Source organism: Pempheris klunzingeri, chromosome 8 (genome assembly GCF_042242105.1).
Source record: "Pempheris klunzingeri isolate RE-2024b chromosome 8, fPemKlu1.hap1, whole genome shotgun sequence".
Lineage (NCBI taxonomy): Eukaryota > Metazoa > Chordata > Actinopteri > Acropomatiformes > Pempheridae > Pempheris > Pempheris klunzingeri.
Window position 1 is genome coordinate 23,081,563 of NC_092019.1, and position 19,913 is coordinate 23,101,475.

Consider the following 19,913-nt stretch of genomic DNA (forward strand, 5'->3'; position numbering starts at 1 on the left):
TCCCTTCAGTATCCTTTAGCATCAAGTGTCACAGACATGCTGGGCTGGCAAACATGAGCCTGCTGTGTGCAATTTACTGACATCACATTACCTGATTTGATCATAAGTTTGGATGCTTCACCCTGCAACGTTACCTCGTGCAGCTTTAATATTTGCTTGGAGAAGCGACTAAATTGTTCAACACAGACACACACAGACACGAGGATGGAGTTCACACAGAGAAATGAAGCGGTGCGCTCGTATTGATAACAGACAACAACGGGAGACGGGGAGGAGAGAGAGAGACACACAGACAGAGGGATCATCCTTTTTTCTTCCTCTACCGCATCCCTTTCTCTCCCCTCACCTTGTTGGGCTTGACAGCTCTCTGCAGGTTCTCGATCCATTTGTCTCTCTCTGCAGCTGAGCGACACGCAAAGCACTTGGTTCCCGATGCCGTAGTCACCTGAGGTTATAGCCAATGGTAAATTCAACAACCACAGCCATTAGTAACTATGGAGACTGCAACTAAGGCGCAAAAACAATGTCGTGTATTCACTCTCAACCTCTGTCATGTTCCACTAATGGAAAGGTGATGGAAAAAGCTGACAGACTCCTGCAGCAAATCTATGTAGGGATTTATGTAGGGACTGGGGCTCATTTCAGCGTCCTTGTTTCTTTTATTTTTTTCACATGTAAACAAATGATATTTTCAATTCCCATCAGTCTCTTACACATCACTGTCACTTGTCAGGGTGAACATTTTGGGTGCTATTTCCTGCCCTGTACACTGCACTCTGTGTGTGAGGGTGCTGTTGTTTTCTTCACGCCATGCAGCTCGGCTCTTTACCTCGAAGCAGTACTCTTGTCCCAGGATGCTCGAGTGGACAGGTTTGATGATGGCGTCCTCGTCCAGAGTGAGGTCCAGCGCCTCTGCAGCGCTGCTGGGAGACAGCAAGGACTCATGGGAGTGGGACTCTTTGAAGCTCTGCATCAAACGGGTCCTGGGAGGAGTGATAGTTGTCATTAGATGCGGCAAGGGGAGGCTCTTTTATTGAACTTTTATGGTATCACACTTCAGGTCTATGTACAAGGAACTGCAGGAAGTTTTTTTTTTTTTTTTTCTTCTTAACAAAACTACACTCCATTTTCATACTAACAAGCCAGTGAGTGCTGCAAGATGCCATAAACACATCTCCAATATTGATGTTATGAATATCTATTCTAATCTAATCTCTATTACAAAGGGAAAAAAAGTCAAAACACAAAATATTCCTTATAAAACATTATGAAACTTTCCACCATTCATACATGGAAAGGACTATCCAGGAAAAACTACCTAGCACAAAATTTCTATACAAAACACATATTAATATTTCAAATCGTGACATTTATTTTAGATTTAATTTGGTCCTGCTAAGATGTTTCCTACACCGAGTTAATTAAATTACTGACTTTTCAAAATTTTAGCTGTTTAGCCACCAGAAATGATCAATCACTCAAAGCTATTAGCCTTTTATTGCTGAGGGGCAGCGAAAAATTATAGGACTTTGAAAGTATCAATTCTAAATTATTTAACACAGCTGTAAAGGGGACAGACTGATCAAGCATCTATGTGTACAGGGTTGTGTATGAAGCAGTTGGTGAACTCTTAAGAGAATCCAGTAGATTAAATCGACAGCTAAGTGAGCACTTATTCCTTCAGTTCACTTATTCTGACTCATGCTCACTATAACCTTGTTTGAAATGTAAATGTCAGCAATTACACACAATCAAAAGGGTATTTTTGTTAGAGTTTTGTCTATTTCTACAAGTTCTGCTAGTAAACCAGAAATTTAAGATGACTGGCAGCAAAATGTAGCACATTTTTACTAGATATTTAAATTTTTCTGTAGTATTTATGTAGCCGTCTGTACAGACTTATCCAAACCCCCCCCCCCCTCCCCCTGGGCAAAACATTTCAAATTCTACAAACAATATTTGCAGTTGATTCTTATTAATACCATTAATCCTGACACAAAGTGCTCACACTACCAAGTGAACAGGGTTTCCACCAAAGCTCATCCTTCATGCTCATCTCCACGCACACAGTGCCTACATAGGTGCATCTGATGGAAAATCGCAGAAGAGCTCAGCAGACATCCACACAGTCACTACAACAGACGCAAGATGACAGTGAGTCTAACCCAAGAGCGAGGAGGGACGGTCAGTTGTGACAAAGACCCACAGAGAAGAAAAAGGGGGATGGATGGATGGATGGATGGATGGATGGACGAGTGAGAAAAAAGGAAAGACAGAAAAGATACTGTATGTCCTCCGTGCTGCGTCCGACTCTCAGCTTCTCCCCTGTGCTCGCGCTGCTTTTGTCTACGTTCAGTCATAAGGTTCTGACTATATGTAGGGAACCGGGGGAGAGAGAGAGAGAGAGAGAGAGAGAGAGAGAGAGAGGGAGAGAGACAGAGAGAGAGATAAAAATAGACCCAAAGGAATGAGTCAGATTGAGGGGAATACAGAGGAGAAAAGAGGAAGAGTAGGGGGAGGTCATGAGAGAGAGAAAGAAAGACTGAGAGAGGAATGGGTGGGGGATGGAGAGAGAAGACCTCAGAGGAAATCACGTTGATTATGTAAACAGTGGATCCTTTAGAGAGGAAGAAAGTGAGAGTGTGGATTAGAGGGAGGGAGGATGTGTGAGGATCGGGGTGGATAGAGGGATTGAGTGGAGAGCAGGAGTGCTGAAGGTAAAAGAAGGTCCAGGCAGGGTCTCAGCAGTGAGCTGAAGTGCAGGAAGAATCAAACATGAAAAGACTAGACACACACACACACACACACACACACTGCATTTTACCACACAGCCGAGAAACAAGCTCAGCACCACGGGTGATGACTGGAAACAAGGATTCAATCGTCGCATGCAAACTTTGAATTCTGTGATGTTGAGAACATGTTTTGAGCGTCGCTGCAGTGAACCAAAGCAGAACAGGTCTGATAAGCAACACAAAACAAAGAAAATGAACAAAACTAATCAACTATGGAAGAAGAGCTGCAATAATTAGTCAGTTTTCGACAGAAAAGTAATCAGAAGCAATTTTGAAGCCATTAAATGTAGCAAAACGTTCAAACTTTTGCTGCTTTTCAGCTTTTTTTCTATAAAGCAGCCCAAATTACATTTGAAAAGATTTGCAATTAGATTATAGTTACATTGTCAAGGATTACGTGATGACATTTTTGACTGTGATACAATACAATTTTAGAATTATGAAATGTTTTTCATGACAACCAGTTATTAATTTAGCTATTAACTCCTAAAATAAGGCTGTCTCACGTACAGGGATTCTAAGACAAGTTCTCCACATGCATGTTCAAGCTGCAGCAGTTCCTCCAAAGCAGCCCTCCATTCCTGCCAATATCACACTTAACACTTAAGCAAAACTTACTTTAACAAAAGTACACGAAGGAAACGGCATCCCACATGTTGCAGAACACACACAGTCCACCTGCACTTTGTGCCGGTGCTGTTTTTATGAGGCTCATTTGATTTGATCAACTGACATTACTGAAAATGCAAATTGCCTAATGTGAGCATTTGCTGCTTTTCTCAGATTGATTTGATTGCAAATGGATCGTCTTTAGGTTTTGGACACAAAAAGGAATTATACCTCTCTCTCTTTTACACTATTTTACCTTATGGGCTAAACAATCTATTAATTGAAAAAGCACTCAGCAGATTCATTCATAATGAAAATATACAGCGTTTAATCTGTGGGACAGAAAACTGAAAATAAAACAGACAACGACATGCAGCATATTAATGTGAAAGTTCGGTGCTATATGAGATGGTGACCTTACTATTGTAAAGGAAGGAAACAATGAGATCCATTTGCATGAACAATCAGCTAAAAGCAATTACTGAAAAAAATGTGTAAAAACTATACATCATTGCAAGTTTTAGAGCCCGTTTGGGAGCTCAAAGGCACGATTATGGCTCCATGAATTTCAGTCCATGCCGAAAAGGGTATCTGTTCTCAGCAAACCCTCCCTGAATAAATAAAGATTAAAAATAAAAACAGAATAATAATGAACAAAGCCGCAGATTTTCGACAACATCCACGACAAAAAGCATGGAGAGTAAACCAGCTGTGGGAACGGCAAACCGTGGCTTCACAAGGCTCTTGGCTTTTTGTCTGTCAGTGTCCTCTCAGACCAGCCGGGATAGAAGACATCCACCCTTCCAAAATGAATAAATCATGTGAAACGCACCTTGGCCGACATCTGGCTCAGAGAAGGTTTTAGTGCTCTCCTGAGTGCACTTTTGCCCCGTGATTAGATTATCAAGATGACCTTGTTCACACCTGAAGTTTGAGTTTGTCTTGGCTGTAGCTGTCTAGTGGGAGCTTAGAGAGAAACTAAATGGACAACATTAAAGCTTAGAGCCTTTCGCTGCTTAATGGATTTCTCGATTGATAGACAAAATTAATGGCTGCTGTTTTGACAGTCTATTAATCAGTCATTTAAAAAAAATGTCTTTTTTTTGCTCCTTGTCTTCATCTTGTGTGGCAGTAAACTGAGTATCTTTTTGAACTGGTAACTGGACTAAACTACTTTTGAAGACGTCGCTTCGGGCTTCAGACTATTCTGACCTGAAGTGTGATCTTTCACTATGTTGTGACATTTTACAGATTGACAAAATAAGCAGCAGATTAATGCTGACAATGAAAATGATCATTAAGACAAAATACTGAGGTCTTATGAGGTCCTGATTACCAGTTGTATAGGTGTGGGTAAAGGACATCCTCCCTCATTCGTTTCTCTTATAATATCTTCACTAAAATGGAGCTTCAGATAAAGAGAAGATGATGAGGAAATTGCTTTGTTTTGTGAAGAAGAGGCTAAAACTGAATGGAAAAAAGCTTCATATAAATTAGAAATAAAACTTAAGGCTGAGGTCACTCTTACAATTTAGATCAGCCTGATTGCTAATAAGACAGACAACATTACTCAACACAGTAAATTTCATATATTCTCCGTATTTCTCTCTGTCTTCTTCAAATTCAAAATAAAAACTCCTGATACAGAGGAGGTATAATTAAGCAAATCTCCCACTGACTCATTATGGTCTGTACAGCCGCCATATGGTTGTCTGCTGGTTGCCATAGCGAGGGGGGGGAGGGGGTTGGGAGCGATGTTGCTGAGTGTTTTAATTGTGAATGACACTGCAGTGGGACATGAGAGTGTAAAGTAAATTATCACAATGATAATGATGGAAGTAGACGGATAGATTAGGACTGATAGAAATAAATAGAACTATATAGAGATAGAAAGAGGTTGACAGACAGATCTGCATTTCACTTCCTAACTGTAAGCGATCCTTAATTGGCTACTACTTTATTTAGTTCTGTTTAGCTTATAGAATCCAACACATTGTTAATAATTAAAGCAGCGGCTCTCAACCTATTTGGCCCGAGGCATCTCGCGGTTGGAGCCGCTCGTCATGACGTCTTCGGCTGTTGGCAGCTCCGCCCCAGAGACATTTCCCCTCTAAACTACTCACATGGCTTCATTTAAATAACTGTTTAGGCCTAAAGAGTGAATGTCCAATAATTTTTTTTTTTAAACAACAGTAAAGATTAGACCAAGTCCAATACATTAATATAAATTTGTGTAACAGATATTTGTTTTCTCTTTTTTTCCTCTCCTCTGTCATAAGCACTCAGGGGGCCTGATCCCCAGTTTGGGAATCACTAAACTTAGTTACCAATTGCAGATATAATAGTTAAAGCTAGCTCCACCTGGAGGAGCTGCCACAGTAAAATTCTGCAAACATATTAATGCATCAGTGTTAACAGTCTAATATACAATAATACATCCGTCACAGGGGACAACACTCTGCAGAGAGAGTACTTTTACTACTACTTAAAAGTAGATTTTGCTTGTAATGTATCTGCACTTTTACTTCAGTAGGACTTCGAATGCAGCAATTTTACTTTCAATGAAATATGTGCACATTGTTGCATTAGTGCTTCTTCAATTAAGATATCTGAGCACTTCTTCCACCGCTGAACAGCATCCTGTTTGAAAAGTAAGACGCTTTAGATTGTATAAGAGGATGGAAAAGCAAACACTTTGTGACCAAAACATTTACACGTTGATACAGACACAGCAGTCCGCATGGGAACGCTCTCACACACTCACTCACTGACCTGTCTTGGTCGGCACTGCGGAAACGGGGGAGGATCATGTGGCGGAAACTGCTGGTTCTGTCCAGTTTGGGCTGACTCTTAGCCCTCTTGATCGAGCCCTTCAACCTTCTGCTGAGGAAACTCTGGAGCGGGTGGAGGAGGAGAGCAACAACAGGGGCAAACAGATGGAGAGGGAGGACGAGGATGGCGCCGAAGGTTACAGCGTCAGTTGGAAAAGACGGGCCGAGAGGTGAAGAGTCACGTATGGTTTATGGAGAGAGATTGACGCGTGTTGGTGTGATGGTGAATAAAGACAGATGATTCCCGTGGAGTCAGCATGGATTTGTGTGTCAGATGTATTTAAGTAACACCAAAATCAGATGGAGACACACACACAAATGAGACACATGATGCGTGATGGGGGAGAGCACAAGGTACATTTATTATCAATCAGACATCGTACACCCACACATGTCCACTTGCCACGGACAGCTGCAGTGTTGCAGCAGATCCTGTGGTGGGCAGTGGTGTGTCATACAGTCCAACAAGCTCTGCGGTACAGGTCTCACACAGGGCTGCAGTTTGTCCTACATGAGCTTCCTTACATGATCAGTTAGCACAATCTGAGACACTGACACAGGAAACTGTTCACTGAAAATTTGAGAACATGGCATTTAAATGTATATAAAAAAAGAAAAAAGTCTGACATCAAGTGAGAAAATAAAAAGTGAAAACGATGTGACATTTCCCACCTCCAAATACGTTTTAAGTGTGTTTAACATCCACTATTGGCATATTAAAATCTAAACAATGATATATTCGTGTTTGTAGACCATGAATGTCAAATTTCAAAGCTGTTTCCACACTGGAAACCTTGAAATGTTGGCTGTGAAGCTAACTTTAGAGCTCAAGACATGCATGAAATATCACTTTTTTTTTTTCTTTTCTTTTGCACCATTGTGCCTTAAAGAAGCTTCACCCATTCAGCTTTAAGGTGCATCCTGAGGACTCGTGGTAACATCACTTCCATACCTATAGCACAACAGCACCATTCGGTGGGAGAATGACTGGAGGGAAATGACACCTCGTCATCTGGCATGAGTCAAATGGCTTTGAAGCCTGTCTTGAGGATATGACTAAACACTTGGCTCCATCTGCTGGTTCCCAGCTAATAGCCTGCATGACTAAATCTGATTTGATTAGCCGCGCCGTCTGACACTTTAAGTCTCAAAAAGTAAAAGTATTCAATGCAGACAGCGAGAGAGAGAGAGAGAAAGAAAAGCCTGAATCACAATAAAGCACAATGAGGTGAGGTAATAGAGAGGAGGGGGGGGCCATCGACTGTTTGTGCTCTGCTGCTGGTCGCCTTTGGGTTCGTTTCAGGTTAAAGGAGAACGTTTGCGTCATTTGGTGTTCTCGCCCGTCGACATTAAGTAGCTGTGTGTAATTAGATATTAATATTTAAAGCATTAATTGTCAAACGTGGATGAACAGCTGTCTGGACTTACTGTTGGGCTCAGAGGAACATATTATACTTTTTACTCCACTACCTACATTTGACAGCTTCAGTTACAGATTATTATTCAGCTAATTTACCTGAATGCATATCAAATAGTTTTAACTACAATAAAGGATTAGTAATAGTAATCCAGTAATATATATAGAGGGGCAACTATTTTGATAATCAAATAATAATTTTATTAAGTAGAAATGTCAAATATTTGTAGGTTCCAGTTCCAGGAATGAAGGTTTGTCATAAATTAGACCAAACTGAAAATGTCTGGGTTTTGGCCTGTTGGCGACCTTATGCTTATTTTTCACTTTTTCAGGCTCTGAATAGCCAAAACAATGAATCGAGAAATGATTGGCAGATTAATAGCTGATCATTAGTTGCAGCCCTATAATAGAGTATAACACCCATGAGGGCCATTTTCCTGCATTATGAGTATTTAAGTGACATTGCAAATGCAGGACTTTCCCTTGCAACTGTGTCTTTTTATAAAGAAGTATTTTCACGCTTCATTACTCCACCGTAGGAATGGAACGACAGCAGGTGAAAACAACGACAGCATGATCCACATGTTTTGTCCTCAAGAAAGCGCGCAGGCCTGGCGCTGTTTTACAGGTGCGCCGACGCTGCCTCAAAGACTAAAGTTAGGGAGAAAAGTCTCTTGCAGGGAGTTAACATGAAAGACTGTAACATGACTGGCTTCAGTCTTGATCTGCAAACTGTGCACTGATAAATACATGTGGCTGTTTTTTTAGAGAGGTAGGGGGATACACGCAGGTTCTGCACAAGGCAAAATGCTTTTGAGTATCGTATCTATTCCTTCCTGTAAGTGTCAGGTGAGCTGCAGCAAGCAAAATGTAGGATAATGACAAAGGGTTCGGGTCCAAAACTTTTGTCTGCATCTTAAGTTCACATAGTGACATTCCCACCGACCTTCAAGCTCGCTCATCCAATCAGAGAACCTAAAATATTGATATGAAAACACTCATCTGAGTGGCTGTGAAATATTGATGAAATGCAAAAACGTTGACCAAGCCAAGTTGAGGCTTCACATTCACTTTAAGTGATTATGTGGCTTCTGCGGTGTGGAAGCTGTTTTTTATACTGCGACAGTGAACGGGCACCAAATAGTTTCCTGTGAAGGGCTGAAAACAAGACTTGCTATTTCCAGCTACGGAGACAGTGTGCAAACACCAGCAGAAATATTGGAAAGGAGATGGGCAACATAGAACACTGGCACAAACGTAATAAGACGCCAATCTATCCTTTAAGCCCTTTTATGTGAATGTTTGATACCTTGTGATTGAGTTTCTGTTGCCATGAATAAAACAATAAACAGATTATTTCTGTTCGCTTCCAGCTTCCCTCTCTTTGATTGAAGTTGTCTCTGCTCTAAAGAAAGTGACATTGTGATCCTTGAACAACAGTGACAGTGTTTTTTGTTTTTGTGCTGTTTGTTCTCTTTTGTTGGTATTAAAGAATCATACCAGGTGTTTGCATGTTTTGACTCACTTATTTATCTAAGTTATTTAATTCCCATCTACTTTACATCAGTTCACCTTTAGTAAACCTTCCCGCTGTGTCACAAACTTTAACATATTTTTCCCTCTACTCCAGGCATTTTCTTTCATTTCAGAATGAGGTAAAACTACAGTGAACACCAAGTGTGTGTTACTCTTTCTCTTTTTACTTTACATTAAAAATAATAATAATAACAGTAATAGAAATAATAATAGTAACGCTAATGCTAATAGTAATAATAATGATAATAAACTTTTCAAAACAGTTTAAAAGTGCTTTACTATAAAAGCAGTGCATCATATAAAAAACACAAGATTTAAAAATTAAAACACCATAAGATAAGAAAATAATTCACTGAAAAGCTATTCAACTGTGTTAGCATAATAATGATGATAATAATAATGTTAATAATAATAATAGCAATATTCTGTTCTGTCTGTATCTCCTGTTGTGTTTAACTGTACGTTTCTGCTTTTTAAACTTGAGGCTCCTCCCCTGGACATATCCACACAGTTCTTTTATATTACGTCCTTACTGACAACGTTTTAACTCTGAAAACAAACAAATGGAACAGTAGAACATGTCCTTAGAGGGTTGTATTAAAGGAGCTAAAACTTGCAAACAGACTGGTATGGCCCATTAAGAGGAACTGTTCCAATAATAATGTGAATGTGTGTTGACACAGACTTCAGAGACAACGGCTATCCATGTTTCGGTGCTTAATAGTGTTAGGGTCTAACCCTTTTCTTCTTGTTAGCAGTGTTAGGGTCTAACCCTTTTCTTCTTGTTAGCAGTGTTAGGGTCTAACCCTTTTCTTCTTGTTTGCAGTGTTAGGGTCTAACCCTCTTCTTCTTGTTAGCAGTGTTAGGGTCTAACCCTCTTCTTCTTGTTAGCAGTGTTAGGGTCTAACCCTCTTCTTCTTGTTAGCAGTGTTAGGGTCTAACCCTCTTCCTCTTGTTAGCAGTGTTAGTGTCTAACCCTCTTCTTCTTGTTAGCAGTGTTAGGGTCTAACCCTTCTCTTCTTGTTAGCAGTATTAGGGTCTAACCCTCTTCCTCTTGTTAGCAGTGTTAGTGTCTAACCCTCTTCTTCTTGTTAGCAGTGTTAGGGTCTAACCCTCTTCTTCTTGTTAGCAGTGTTAGGGTCTAACCATTCTCTTCTTGTTTGCAGTGTTAGGGTCTAACCCTCTTCTTCTTGTTAGCAGTGTTAGGGTCTAACCCTCTTCCTCTTGTTAGCAGTGTTAGTGTCTAACCCTCTTCTTCTTGTTAGCAGTATTAGGGTCTAACCCTCTTCCTCTTGTTAGCAGTGTTAGTGTCTAACCCTCTTCTTCTTGTTAGCAGTGTTAGGGTCTAACCCTCTTCTTCTTGTTAGCAGTGTTAGGGTCTAACCCTCTTCTTCTTGTTAGCAGTGTTAAGGTCTAACCCTCTTCCTCTTGTTTGCAGTGTTAGGGTCTAACCCTCTTCCTCTTGTTTGCAGTGTTAGGGTCTAACCCTTCTCTTCTTGTTTGCAGTGTTAGGGTCTAACCCTTCTCTTCTTGTTTGCAGTGTTAGTGTCTAACCCTTCTCTTCTTGTTTGCAGTGTTAGGGTCTAACCCTTCTCTTCTTGTTTGCAGTGTTAGTGTCTAACCCTTCTCTTCTTGTTTGCAGTGTTAGGGTCTAACCCTTCTCTTCTTGTTTGCAGTGTTAGGGTCTAACCCTCTTCCTCTTGTTTGCAGTGTTAGGGTCTAACCCTTCTCTTCTTGTTTGCAGTGTTAGGGTCTAACCCTTCTCTTCTTGTTTGCAGTGTTAGGGTCTAACCCTTCTCTTCTTGTTTGCAGTGTTAGTGTCTAACCCTTCTCTTCTTGTTTGCAGTGTTAGGGTCTAACCCTTCTCTTCTTGTTTGCAGTGTTAGGGTCTAACCCTCTTCTTCTTCTGCTTAACTCTTATCTGAACATTTAAACATACATGTGAACATGAGTCTTTGCTTCAGCCATGCTTGTGTCACATACCTCGACAGGGGGCAGTGGTGCAATAAACGTTCCTCCCACCACTGGACCCGAACCGGCAGCCCTCCAATCTCCGCCCCAGTAAAAGAAGGGGGGTGAGGAGGAGGCGGCAGGCGAGTGGGGCAGGGTGAAGGACAGGGAGGGAGAGAGAGGCAGCGAGCGAGGCAAAGGGGGCGTGCTGGGCCCTGTCTTGTAGCCCTTTGGCTGCTGCTGCTGGCACAAGGTGAGGGAGGGGGACACAGCCAGGGAGAGGGGGTAAGGGTGAGGCGGGGTGCCGCTGGCTCGGCGGCCACAGGTGTGCGGCGGGCCAAGGGCGGGAGGAGGGAGGAGGGACAGCGAGAGGGACGGAGGCAGCGAGCGAGGCCGGGGACAGGGAGGGTTACTCACGGATTGTCGGAAGGGTTGAAGGGGGGCAGTGGGAGGGACCTCCATGCTGGGCTGCTTCCCGGTGGCTATGCTCTTCCGCCGGGCGCGATGATCTGGGAGACAGAGAAAGAGACGACGTCCACAGGTGAGACACTAATTCGCATCAGCATTACAAGCAAAATGAGAACAGGACAAAAAAAAATTGCGGCGCTGGGACAAAGGTAGAGTGAGAGGATGTGAAGAGAGAAAGACAGGGCCATTGTGGAAATAAACAGCTACAGGAGGGCTGTTATTGACAGTCTGCCTGAAGGAATGAAAGACCGTCGGAGAGAATATGAGAACTAGATGGAGGTCAAAGGTGAGTGAGGCAGAAATAAAACCATGCAGGGTTACACCCATCCACCAGCACCGCTGCTGCTTCCACTGCTGCACACACATTAACTCAAACACACCTTCATCCGTGGACTGGAGGAGGTTGACGAAGTGGGCGAGACACTATTGGAGGGATAGATTTTCTGTCTGGACATCAGATGAGGCGAATGTTAACAGTGTGCACGTGGAGGGGAGAGGAGAGGGGACGGACTGGGAGATGCATGGATAGAGAGGAGCAAGCATTAAACAAGCAAAGCACTTATTGACTTCTATCAGCGCGTCTGTGCCTAATGCACTGAATTGGTCAGTGTGGGAATAAACTCCTGTCCAACGCTTGATGGACAGCGGAGAGCGTAAATATACAGTTAGCAAAACACAGGGGGCCTGGCTGGCCTGTTTACCCACAAATCAAATTAGAAACCAGAGTGAATGTTGAATGTATACATATGTTTTCAGTCAGTGTCTTCCACTTCTCTGACAGTGTTGAAAAACTCAATAAAATGGCAGAACAGCATGTTCGTCTCTGCACCTGTACATTCACTGTAAAATGGTCCCCAAGTTTCACTGAGTTACAAAATCTCACTGGGTGTCTATAAACCAGATATACACCAATAAATGCTTTGGCCACAGAACACATCTCTGACTTACTTGTACAAGATGAAATTGGGCCACACTTTGACAGCAGCCTTGAATCCCCAAATAATGTCTGCTGCCTTATTTTTATTGCTTTTACATTTTACAGGTTTTATATGCTTGCCCATAAACTTCTTCACATGCATTTATCATATTTTTTTAAATCTTCTCTATCAACACTGACGTTGGTTCCCCAAATGTATTCATTTATTATTTTAAATGTTTTCACCGCTGTGCTATATAAATGATGTAAGGTATATATGGATATTGATATTATTTGATTGTGACCATAGAGATACAGACAACAAAGATAGACAGATACAACAAAGGCCCTTTGGCGGAATCAAACGTTGTGGTTATGTGGCAGCAACACGATGATGAACATTGTTCTCTGACCTCAGCTACGCCCCCTGCAATTAAATCAGCAAAACCAGCATTTAGATAAATATTAAATCAAATATTTTGTGTAATTGTTCTTCACCTTAATAGCAGTATAATGTCATATAATAGGAGCATGGGTTTGTTTTGTTGAGTTTGGAGGCCTTTAAAACTGATATAATTGTATGGGTTTTATATCACACAGTGGTCTAAATACTGTTTCTGCTGCGATTCTATCCAAACACAAGCTACAGCTCACAGGAACGTCATTCATTTTTAAGGTATTTGCTGTGGGTGATGACATCCCTTGAATGTTTGTACCAAATCTGAAGGCAGTCCATCAAATAGTTTTTGAGACATTTTATTTTGTCACCATAATTGTGAACCTCGTGGTGGCGCTACCAGGGCCATCCCTAAAACACTCTGTGCCGATCCATCCTGTCGGCCTCGCTGGTGAAAATCTGTACCTGCTGGAGGACCTAAATGAAAAGTGGGAGGAAGGCCATGGAGAAGCCATCAATGTCTGCACAAAATTTCATAGCAACCAATTCAAGAGTTATTTCAGCTGGATGTTTCAGACAGTCAGAGACTGAAGTCAGCAGCCAGCACGGCTAGACAAGGACTGCAAACATGATTCTAGCTTTTGACTGGACTTCCCCGTTCACAGTGAATATGTCAAGTCAAGAGAAGTCAACATAGCAGATGAAGACGAAACAATCCGCCATCTAAACAAGCCAGGGTGACCACCTGTGTAGGAGCCCTGCTTGGATAATCATTTTTATCACCTCTAACTACAGCAGGATCGTATCAACGCTTACTGTACATCTCTGCACATTCTGTTCTTTCCCTGTTTCCTTTTCATGTCTTCCTTTCTTTGTTTTCCCCCCTTTTTTTTTTCCCATTCATGGCCCCATCCGAGAAAAATCTACAGCACGATAACGCTTGTGCAAAACACACAGTAAGTTGGTTACATGTGCTTTCAGTTTTTCCTGCATTGCAGCCTATCTCGCCATGACTCCTCTTGTTGATCATGCTGTCGGTCTCCGCTCTTTCCTTTGCTCTCTCTCCCTCTCTCAGCCTCTTCTGTCACACAGTCACACTAATACTCAGACACACACATACACACACACACACACACACACACAGACACACACCTCTTCTCTCCCACGCAGCTATTTTACATAATTCAAATAGTGCATTTATCCCTCTACCTCTCTTCAGCCCTGATCTCTCTCTCTCTCCTCTCTCTCGCTCCCTCTCTCATCTTCTCTCTCGTCCTTGCACCTTCTTGTTTTCATGCCGTCCTCTCCTTCCCTCCCCTTCAGATATCTGTGGCATCTAGAAGCCTCCATTTTCTCCATATTACCTTTATCTGTATTCCTCTTTTATCCTCATCTGCCCTCTCCTTTCACTCTCTTTCATTTACCTGTCCAAATGGCAATCTTTTCACCACGAGCCCTCCCGTCTGTGCAATCCTAACATTTTCATTTTCTCCAACCCACGCACGGAGAGGGAATAAGATGACCACGGAGGTGTGTCACCCAGCCGAGACATCAGAGTGCCAGTGTCTCTTTGCCCACGGCTTCAAAACCACCAATTCAAACTCTGTGGGCTGGATGACTGGTGGAGGCAGTGTTCTAAATTAAATCTGAGATCTTACATGAAAAGGTTACTGACAAACACACAGGACAGGAGGAAAACTGAACATCCAGCTCCAGTGAAAGGTGTCAAGAGCGCTTTTGACAGCTGTAATTGTATGAAAATTGAGTTAATTTTCTTCTCCTTTGCCATATGGACAGGAGAACAAATTAAGATGGACACAAAATGAAAGAAAATGATGGCACCTCATACATTTTCAAGAATTGTGATTACTGATTGGCTAAACTATTCCAGGAATTCATCTTCTTTACTTCAGAGATGCTGAATGAGTTTCGGTCCATTCATTTCGGAGGCTCTCTTCAAATATTCTTCCGTTATTTTGCATGGCTGTCATCACTCCCTCACAGTAGTACTCACAGTTTCTTAGGTGTTTGTTACTCTGCAAGAAGTGTTAATTAACAGCAATTATCTTGGGTGATGGCCTGTACGCCTGGAGGTTACGCCAACGTTCAGCAGGCATCATGACTGTAGCCGTCTCAATTTAAAGGCCTCAGAAGAAGTGATATCAGAATATATTGTTTTCTCAAACTAATTAGTTTCTCCTGGAGGAGCAGATTGTGCCAGGGAGGGAATGGTGATTTAGGACTCAACTGGCATCAGTCTTAAGGTGAAAAAACAAAAGTTTGGCCTGTGTCTGTGGGCTTAGACAGTGAGATGAGGAAAACAAGCAGTCTGTGAGTTGGTATACTATTCAAACCCAGGAAGTGATAATTAAAAAAAAACAAAAAACTTTGGAGTGAGTAAGATTCAGGGCTAGCACACGTCTGATTACGCCCTCCAGTGGAGGCTTTCATTGGGACGGAATCTTGATTTCTGTTCGAAATCAACCAAGTCCATGTCCGCTTTAGGAAAATACAGCTGTTGTCATTTCCCCCCCAAACTATAAAACTACAAAAAACATCTATTTTTCTGTGCTTAAGAGTTTATGTATGTACGAGTTAAAGTTTATGCGATCTGACTACCTTCTAGGACTGCCTCCTGAAGCTTGTTGATTCTAATCATCTGCAGAGTCGAATCTCATCAAATCACTGCACTTTCATGTTTAGTCACTGGCGAGAGCGAAACAGGCTATTCACTTAACTATAAAACTAACTGTGATGGAAGTGGACGGCAGCGAGACTCCAGTGCTCAGCTCCGGGGCTGAATGCTGGCAAAACTGGCTGCATTACTATGAAGCCAAGAGCTAGCTTCACTTCCTCCACTGCCGTCCATTTGGCTGAGAGCCTGTCAGGAGCAATGCCGGAGAGACGCTCCGTGGCACATGAGGCTTTCATCCATTTTGGACTTTATGGGTGGAACTGTGAGACAGCCGAAAAGTCACACTTGTTTTTTCCCCCTTTTCTTTTTTTGGCTTTTCCAAACAGCCAGTAACAGCACGAGAGACAAAAAGGTAGCGGCGCCTGAATCTGGCATAAGAGCCCACGTGTAAGTTGATTCAGCATCATAATACATTTCTCATCATCAGAGAAGAACATCAGTGATAATGTTGAGTAATTATAAAAACAAAAAAAGTCAGGAGCCTCAAGCACATCAAAAAATATTCAAAATATTCTGCATAAACTGGTGAAAATTCAGATCGGGATAAAGCCCCACTAACCACAGCATTATTGTAAGTGAGAAAGTTAAAAACAAAACAGTTTTAATGAGATGCAAGGCTATAAACAGTAGAAGATATACTGACTGTGGTGCAGTCATAAATAGACGGATACATTCATTTGATGGCTTTATGGAATACAAAGTTACAGCGTGTTATTAAATTATCAAGTGATCAACAGCACAACAAAACTCTGTGATGATTACTACTCACACGTGATAAACTGTCTCTCTAAGCTTAAACAGTGCCACATGCAGCAGTTCTATATAATATATTTCATTCAGAAATTGCTGAGCAAGAATCCCCTGCGTCACGTAAGCATTTACTTTATTAATCTCCAAAGAGACTCTGAAGCAGTGTTGGGATTTTAATGCAGTTTGACCTCCAAAATATGTTATTTCTGGACCCAGCGAGATCACATTGTCTGCTTTTATTCATATTCATCTATATTTACCCTGGCATGGGTAACGTGGGGCAGACATCTGAACTGTGCATTTGTACAATTTGCCACAGAGGGCAGATTACTGCTGACATACAGTACAGTATACAAATCATGACTATAATTTAAAGACACACAGGTCTGCAAGACAATGCCCTACTGAGAGCACAAGATGCTGCTCCTCTGCTGCAGTGGGAATCAGTGCACGATAATAAAAATAGAATGTTTGTAAAGATATATAAATATATATATATATATATATATATATATATATATATATATGCAAGATATGCATATGCAAAATCTCAATATATTCAATATCAACATAAAGGATTGATCAGCTGATGAGGACAGTGAGATACGTTTGAAAGCTTCGGAAGTAGTTGCTAGTAAGAGGATCTTCAATTAAGATTGTTCTGTCAAAAAGGTTCAGTTTTGGTGTTTGTAAAGCAACAACATTATTTGGTGCAGGTGTAAATACATTTTTCACTGAATCAAACCTTTCACAGATCACCGCCTCTCGTCCTGAACCGATATCCCACTCATTTGTGATTGTTTTGCCCTTGAACTAAAATTCGTCTTACACAGAACAAACATCAAATTCTATCAAAGATAGAAATATAAGGTATCATGATGCCCTCCAACTATCATTTTACCGCAATATTATGTTAGTGGCTGAGCAGCCTAGAGCCCCAGTCCACCTGTAGCTGGAGGGTGATGGTCTAAAAACCTGAGAGATCACAACACTTTAAACTTTGAACAAATACACCGAATCATGTCTGGGAAAAAGGTATTTTTCTGCATTCACATCAATGTCATGCTATGTGTATATGTGCCATATGTACAAATACTAACATGCTTTTAGCCACAACACTGACACACCCTTTTTTTCATGTTGACTTATCTGTGATGGTGCCACCTGTTGACACTTCATTTTAGAAATAGTGTCACTTTTCACTCTTCAGTGAATATGAAGGCAGCGACTTGAAAAATGCCTTTGGACAAGATTTGAACCCAGAATTAAGTAGCTGCATGAGTTTGGAAGCGTCCTATATTTTCGACATGCACCTGGATTCACTCCACATGCTGCATTATGTGTTATTTGGTAGGAGTGGGTGCTGAGGGCAGGTTTCTCATTTTGGAAAATGCTACTCTTCAACTTGAATACAGACCAAAATTCACTTCTCAAACATAATACACCGTACCTGCTCCTTTTTACACCTAACATGCACAGAGTAGAGAAATTTGGGCGGCAGTGTATGCAAAGGCTCATTCAGAATCAGCGTATAAATCATCTGATCCACAGTCTTTGTGGAACTGGAAGGATGTGAGATGGGTGGAGTTAGTGGGGGTATTGAACACTGACAAATTAATACTGAAAGAAATGGCATGGTCATTGTCTTTTTTTTTGTCATTGTCTTTTTTTTTAACACCTGCATTCTCCCTTTAATGGCTGTCTAAATTAATCGAAGCCATTAAGCATTCCTTTTATTAAAATGTTAACAGAAGCATCGGTCTGGAATGGGAAAAAAGTCTGGATAGGTCCATTTAAATCTATTTCTCATTCACTCTCTTTTTGATCCCAACCCTGGCTCTGTGTTTCGTTGCCATGGCAACATTTTTTTTTTTCTGAAGTACCTTACATTTTAGTTTCAGACATATTTACAATAAAGCTCTGAATAGAGATGGCTCTCGGGTATTTGTGCACACAGGATTTTACTGTATTGTAACATATCGTATTGTGCATGCTATAGTCTCACATCCACACACCAAAGGAATGTGTAAGCAGCCACAAAGACACTTGACAGATCACAGTCAATCATTTACAGGGTTCATTAGTCTTGGGATCACTGCTGATGACTGACATGGTGTGCTAACAGAAAGTGTGAAGACATTTGTTTTGATTCTCTTGTACTTATTTTAAAATGCGATTATGTAACTATTGTTTAGAGATGATGTAAAGGCTTGAAAAGCAGCCTTGAAACATGCAGCCTGGCTGAGACATCATCATGTCATGGGAGGTTGTGATTCAGTGTGGCTGGGGTCGAGCGGCAGGTAGACGTGCTTGTCTCTTTTATTTAGCTGCTTAATAAATCATCCATGTGCTGAAATAACAATGTTCGAGCTGCTCATTCTTACTATCAACTGTGCTGAAATGTTACTCTGGCTTTTGGAGAGACGGCCAGGTGCATGCCAATTAAGAATTTAATCCATGATGAGGAGGGAAAAAAAAACTGTCTTGCCAAATCATGTGGAATAAACCTCACCGGCGAGATCACTGTCATCACAACTGAGGTTCAGTTTCCACCTGGTATCAACATGTGATGTGCAAATAGATAACGTAAACTCCCTATTTACTACACAGTGCACTATATTAATTGTCTGACATTTGATTTGAGCATGTAAGGTGGGAATTATGTGAATGTGAAATATATCCACTATACAGTGCCCTCACAACAGAACAAAATACCATATCCACACCCTGAACACCTCTTTCTGACAATCCCATAATTCAATGCATCCCATTTCATAGATGTGAAATTCACTGCAGCTGTTAGTGTTCAAAATTCCTATACACAACTCACTACAGAGCGAACTATTGAGTATCTATTACATAAAGAACAGAGAACAAGTGAAACATCTCCTCTTGCAGTGATGTACAGGTGCACTCCAGGACACGGTGACATAACTGTGGGGTCACACTCTAAATGTGGCCTTGATTAGTTGAAACTTTCAACCGGAGAGAGCAGTGAAACGCTTCGGCAGCAGATTTACATCTTGCTGAGATCAACTTGCCTTTGATTGCAATGCCTTTTACTTGCATTGCATTTACTCTTTTCATTAACATGCTAACACAGGGGTGACCCTGTAGCTAAATAGGGGATAGCAAATACCCTGAGCTGGTTTGATTCCCAACTGGCCGAACCGTTGCTGCGTGTCATTGACCTTATCCTATTTCCCCATATTTGCTGCCTCTCTCTACTATCCCTATCTATACTATAAAGGCATAAAGAAATAGTTTGACATATTGGAAACAGACTAATTTGTTTCTGAGCTGAAAAGGTCAACACCACTGTCATGTCTATGTGCAAAATATGAAGCTGGAGCCAGGAGGCAACTAGCTTAGCTTAGCTTAGCTTTAAAAGTTGCTTGTTGGAACAATTTCTTGGCAGACACTGCAGTGACTTCCTTCTTCTTCTCTGGCGGTGAGGTTAGGTGCAAACAGCGGAAATGGGTGGTTGGATAAAGCATTGCTCATCAAGAAATAGTTACTGCACATAGCTCACTGTAAAACCACCAACAG

General features: G+C 41.4%; 1 protein-coding gene across 1 annotated transcript in view; it reads right to left on the minus strand.

Moving 5' to 3' along the window:
• Window positions 1-19,913, minus strand: part of syngap1b (synaptic Ras GTPase activating protein 1b) — a 94,879-nt gene that overhangs the window by 32,722 nt on the left and 42,244 nt on the right. Inside the window, exons 3-6 of the mRNA XM_070835208.1 lie at window positions 11,556-11,647; window positions 6,177-6,298; window positions 830-983; window positions 347-445 (exon numbers count right to left, since the gene is read on the minus strand). Of these exons, the coding sequence (XP_070691309.1) occupies window positions 347-445; window positions 830-983; window positions 6,177-6,298; window positions 11,556-11,647 (467 nt within the window). The remainder of the gene's footprint in view (window positions 1-346; window positions 446-829; window positions 984-6,176; window positions 6,299-11,555; window positions 11,648-19,913) is intronic.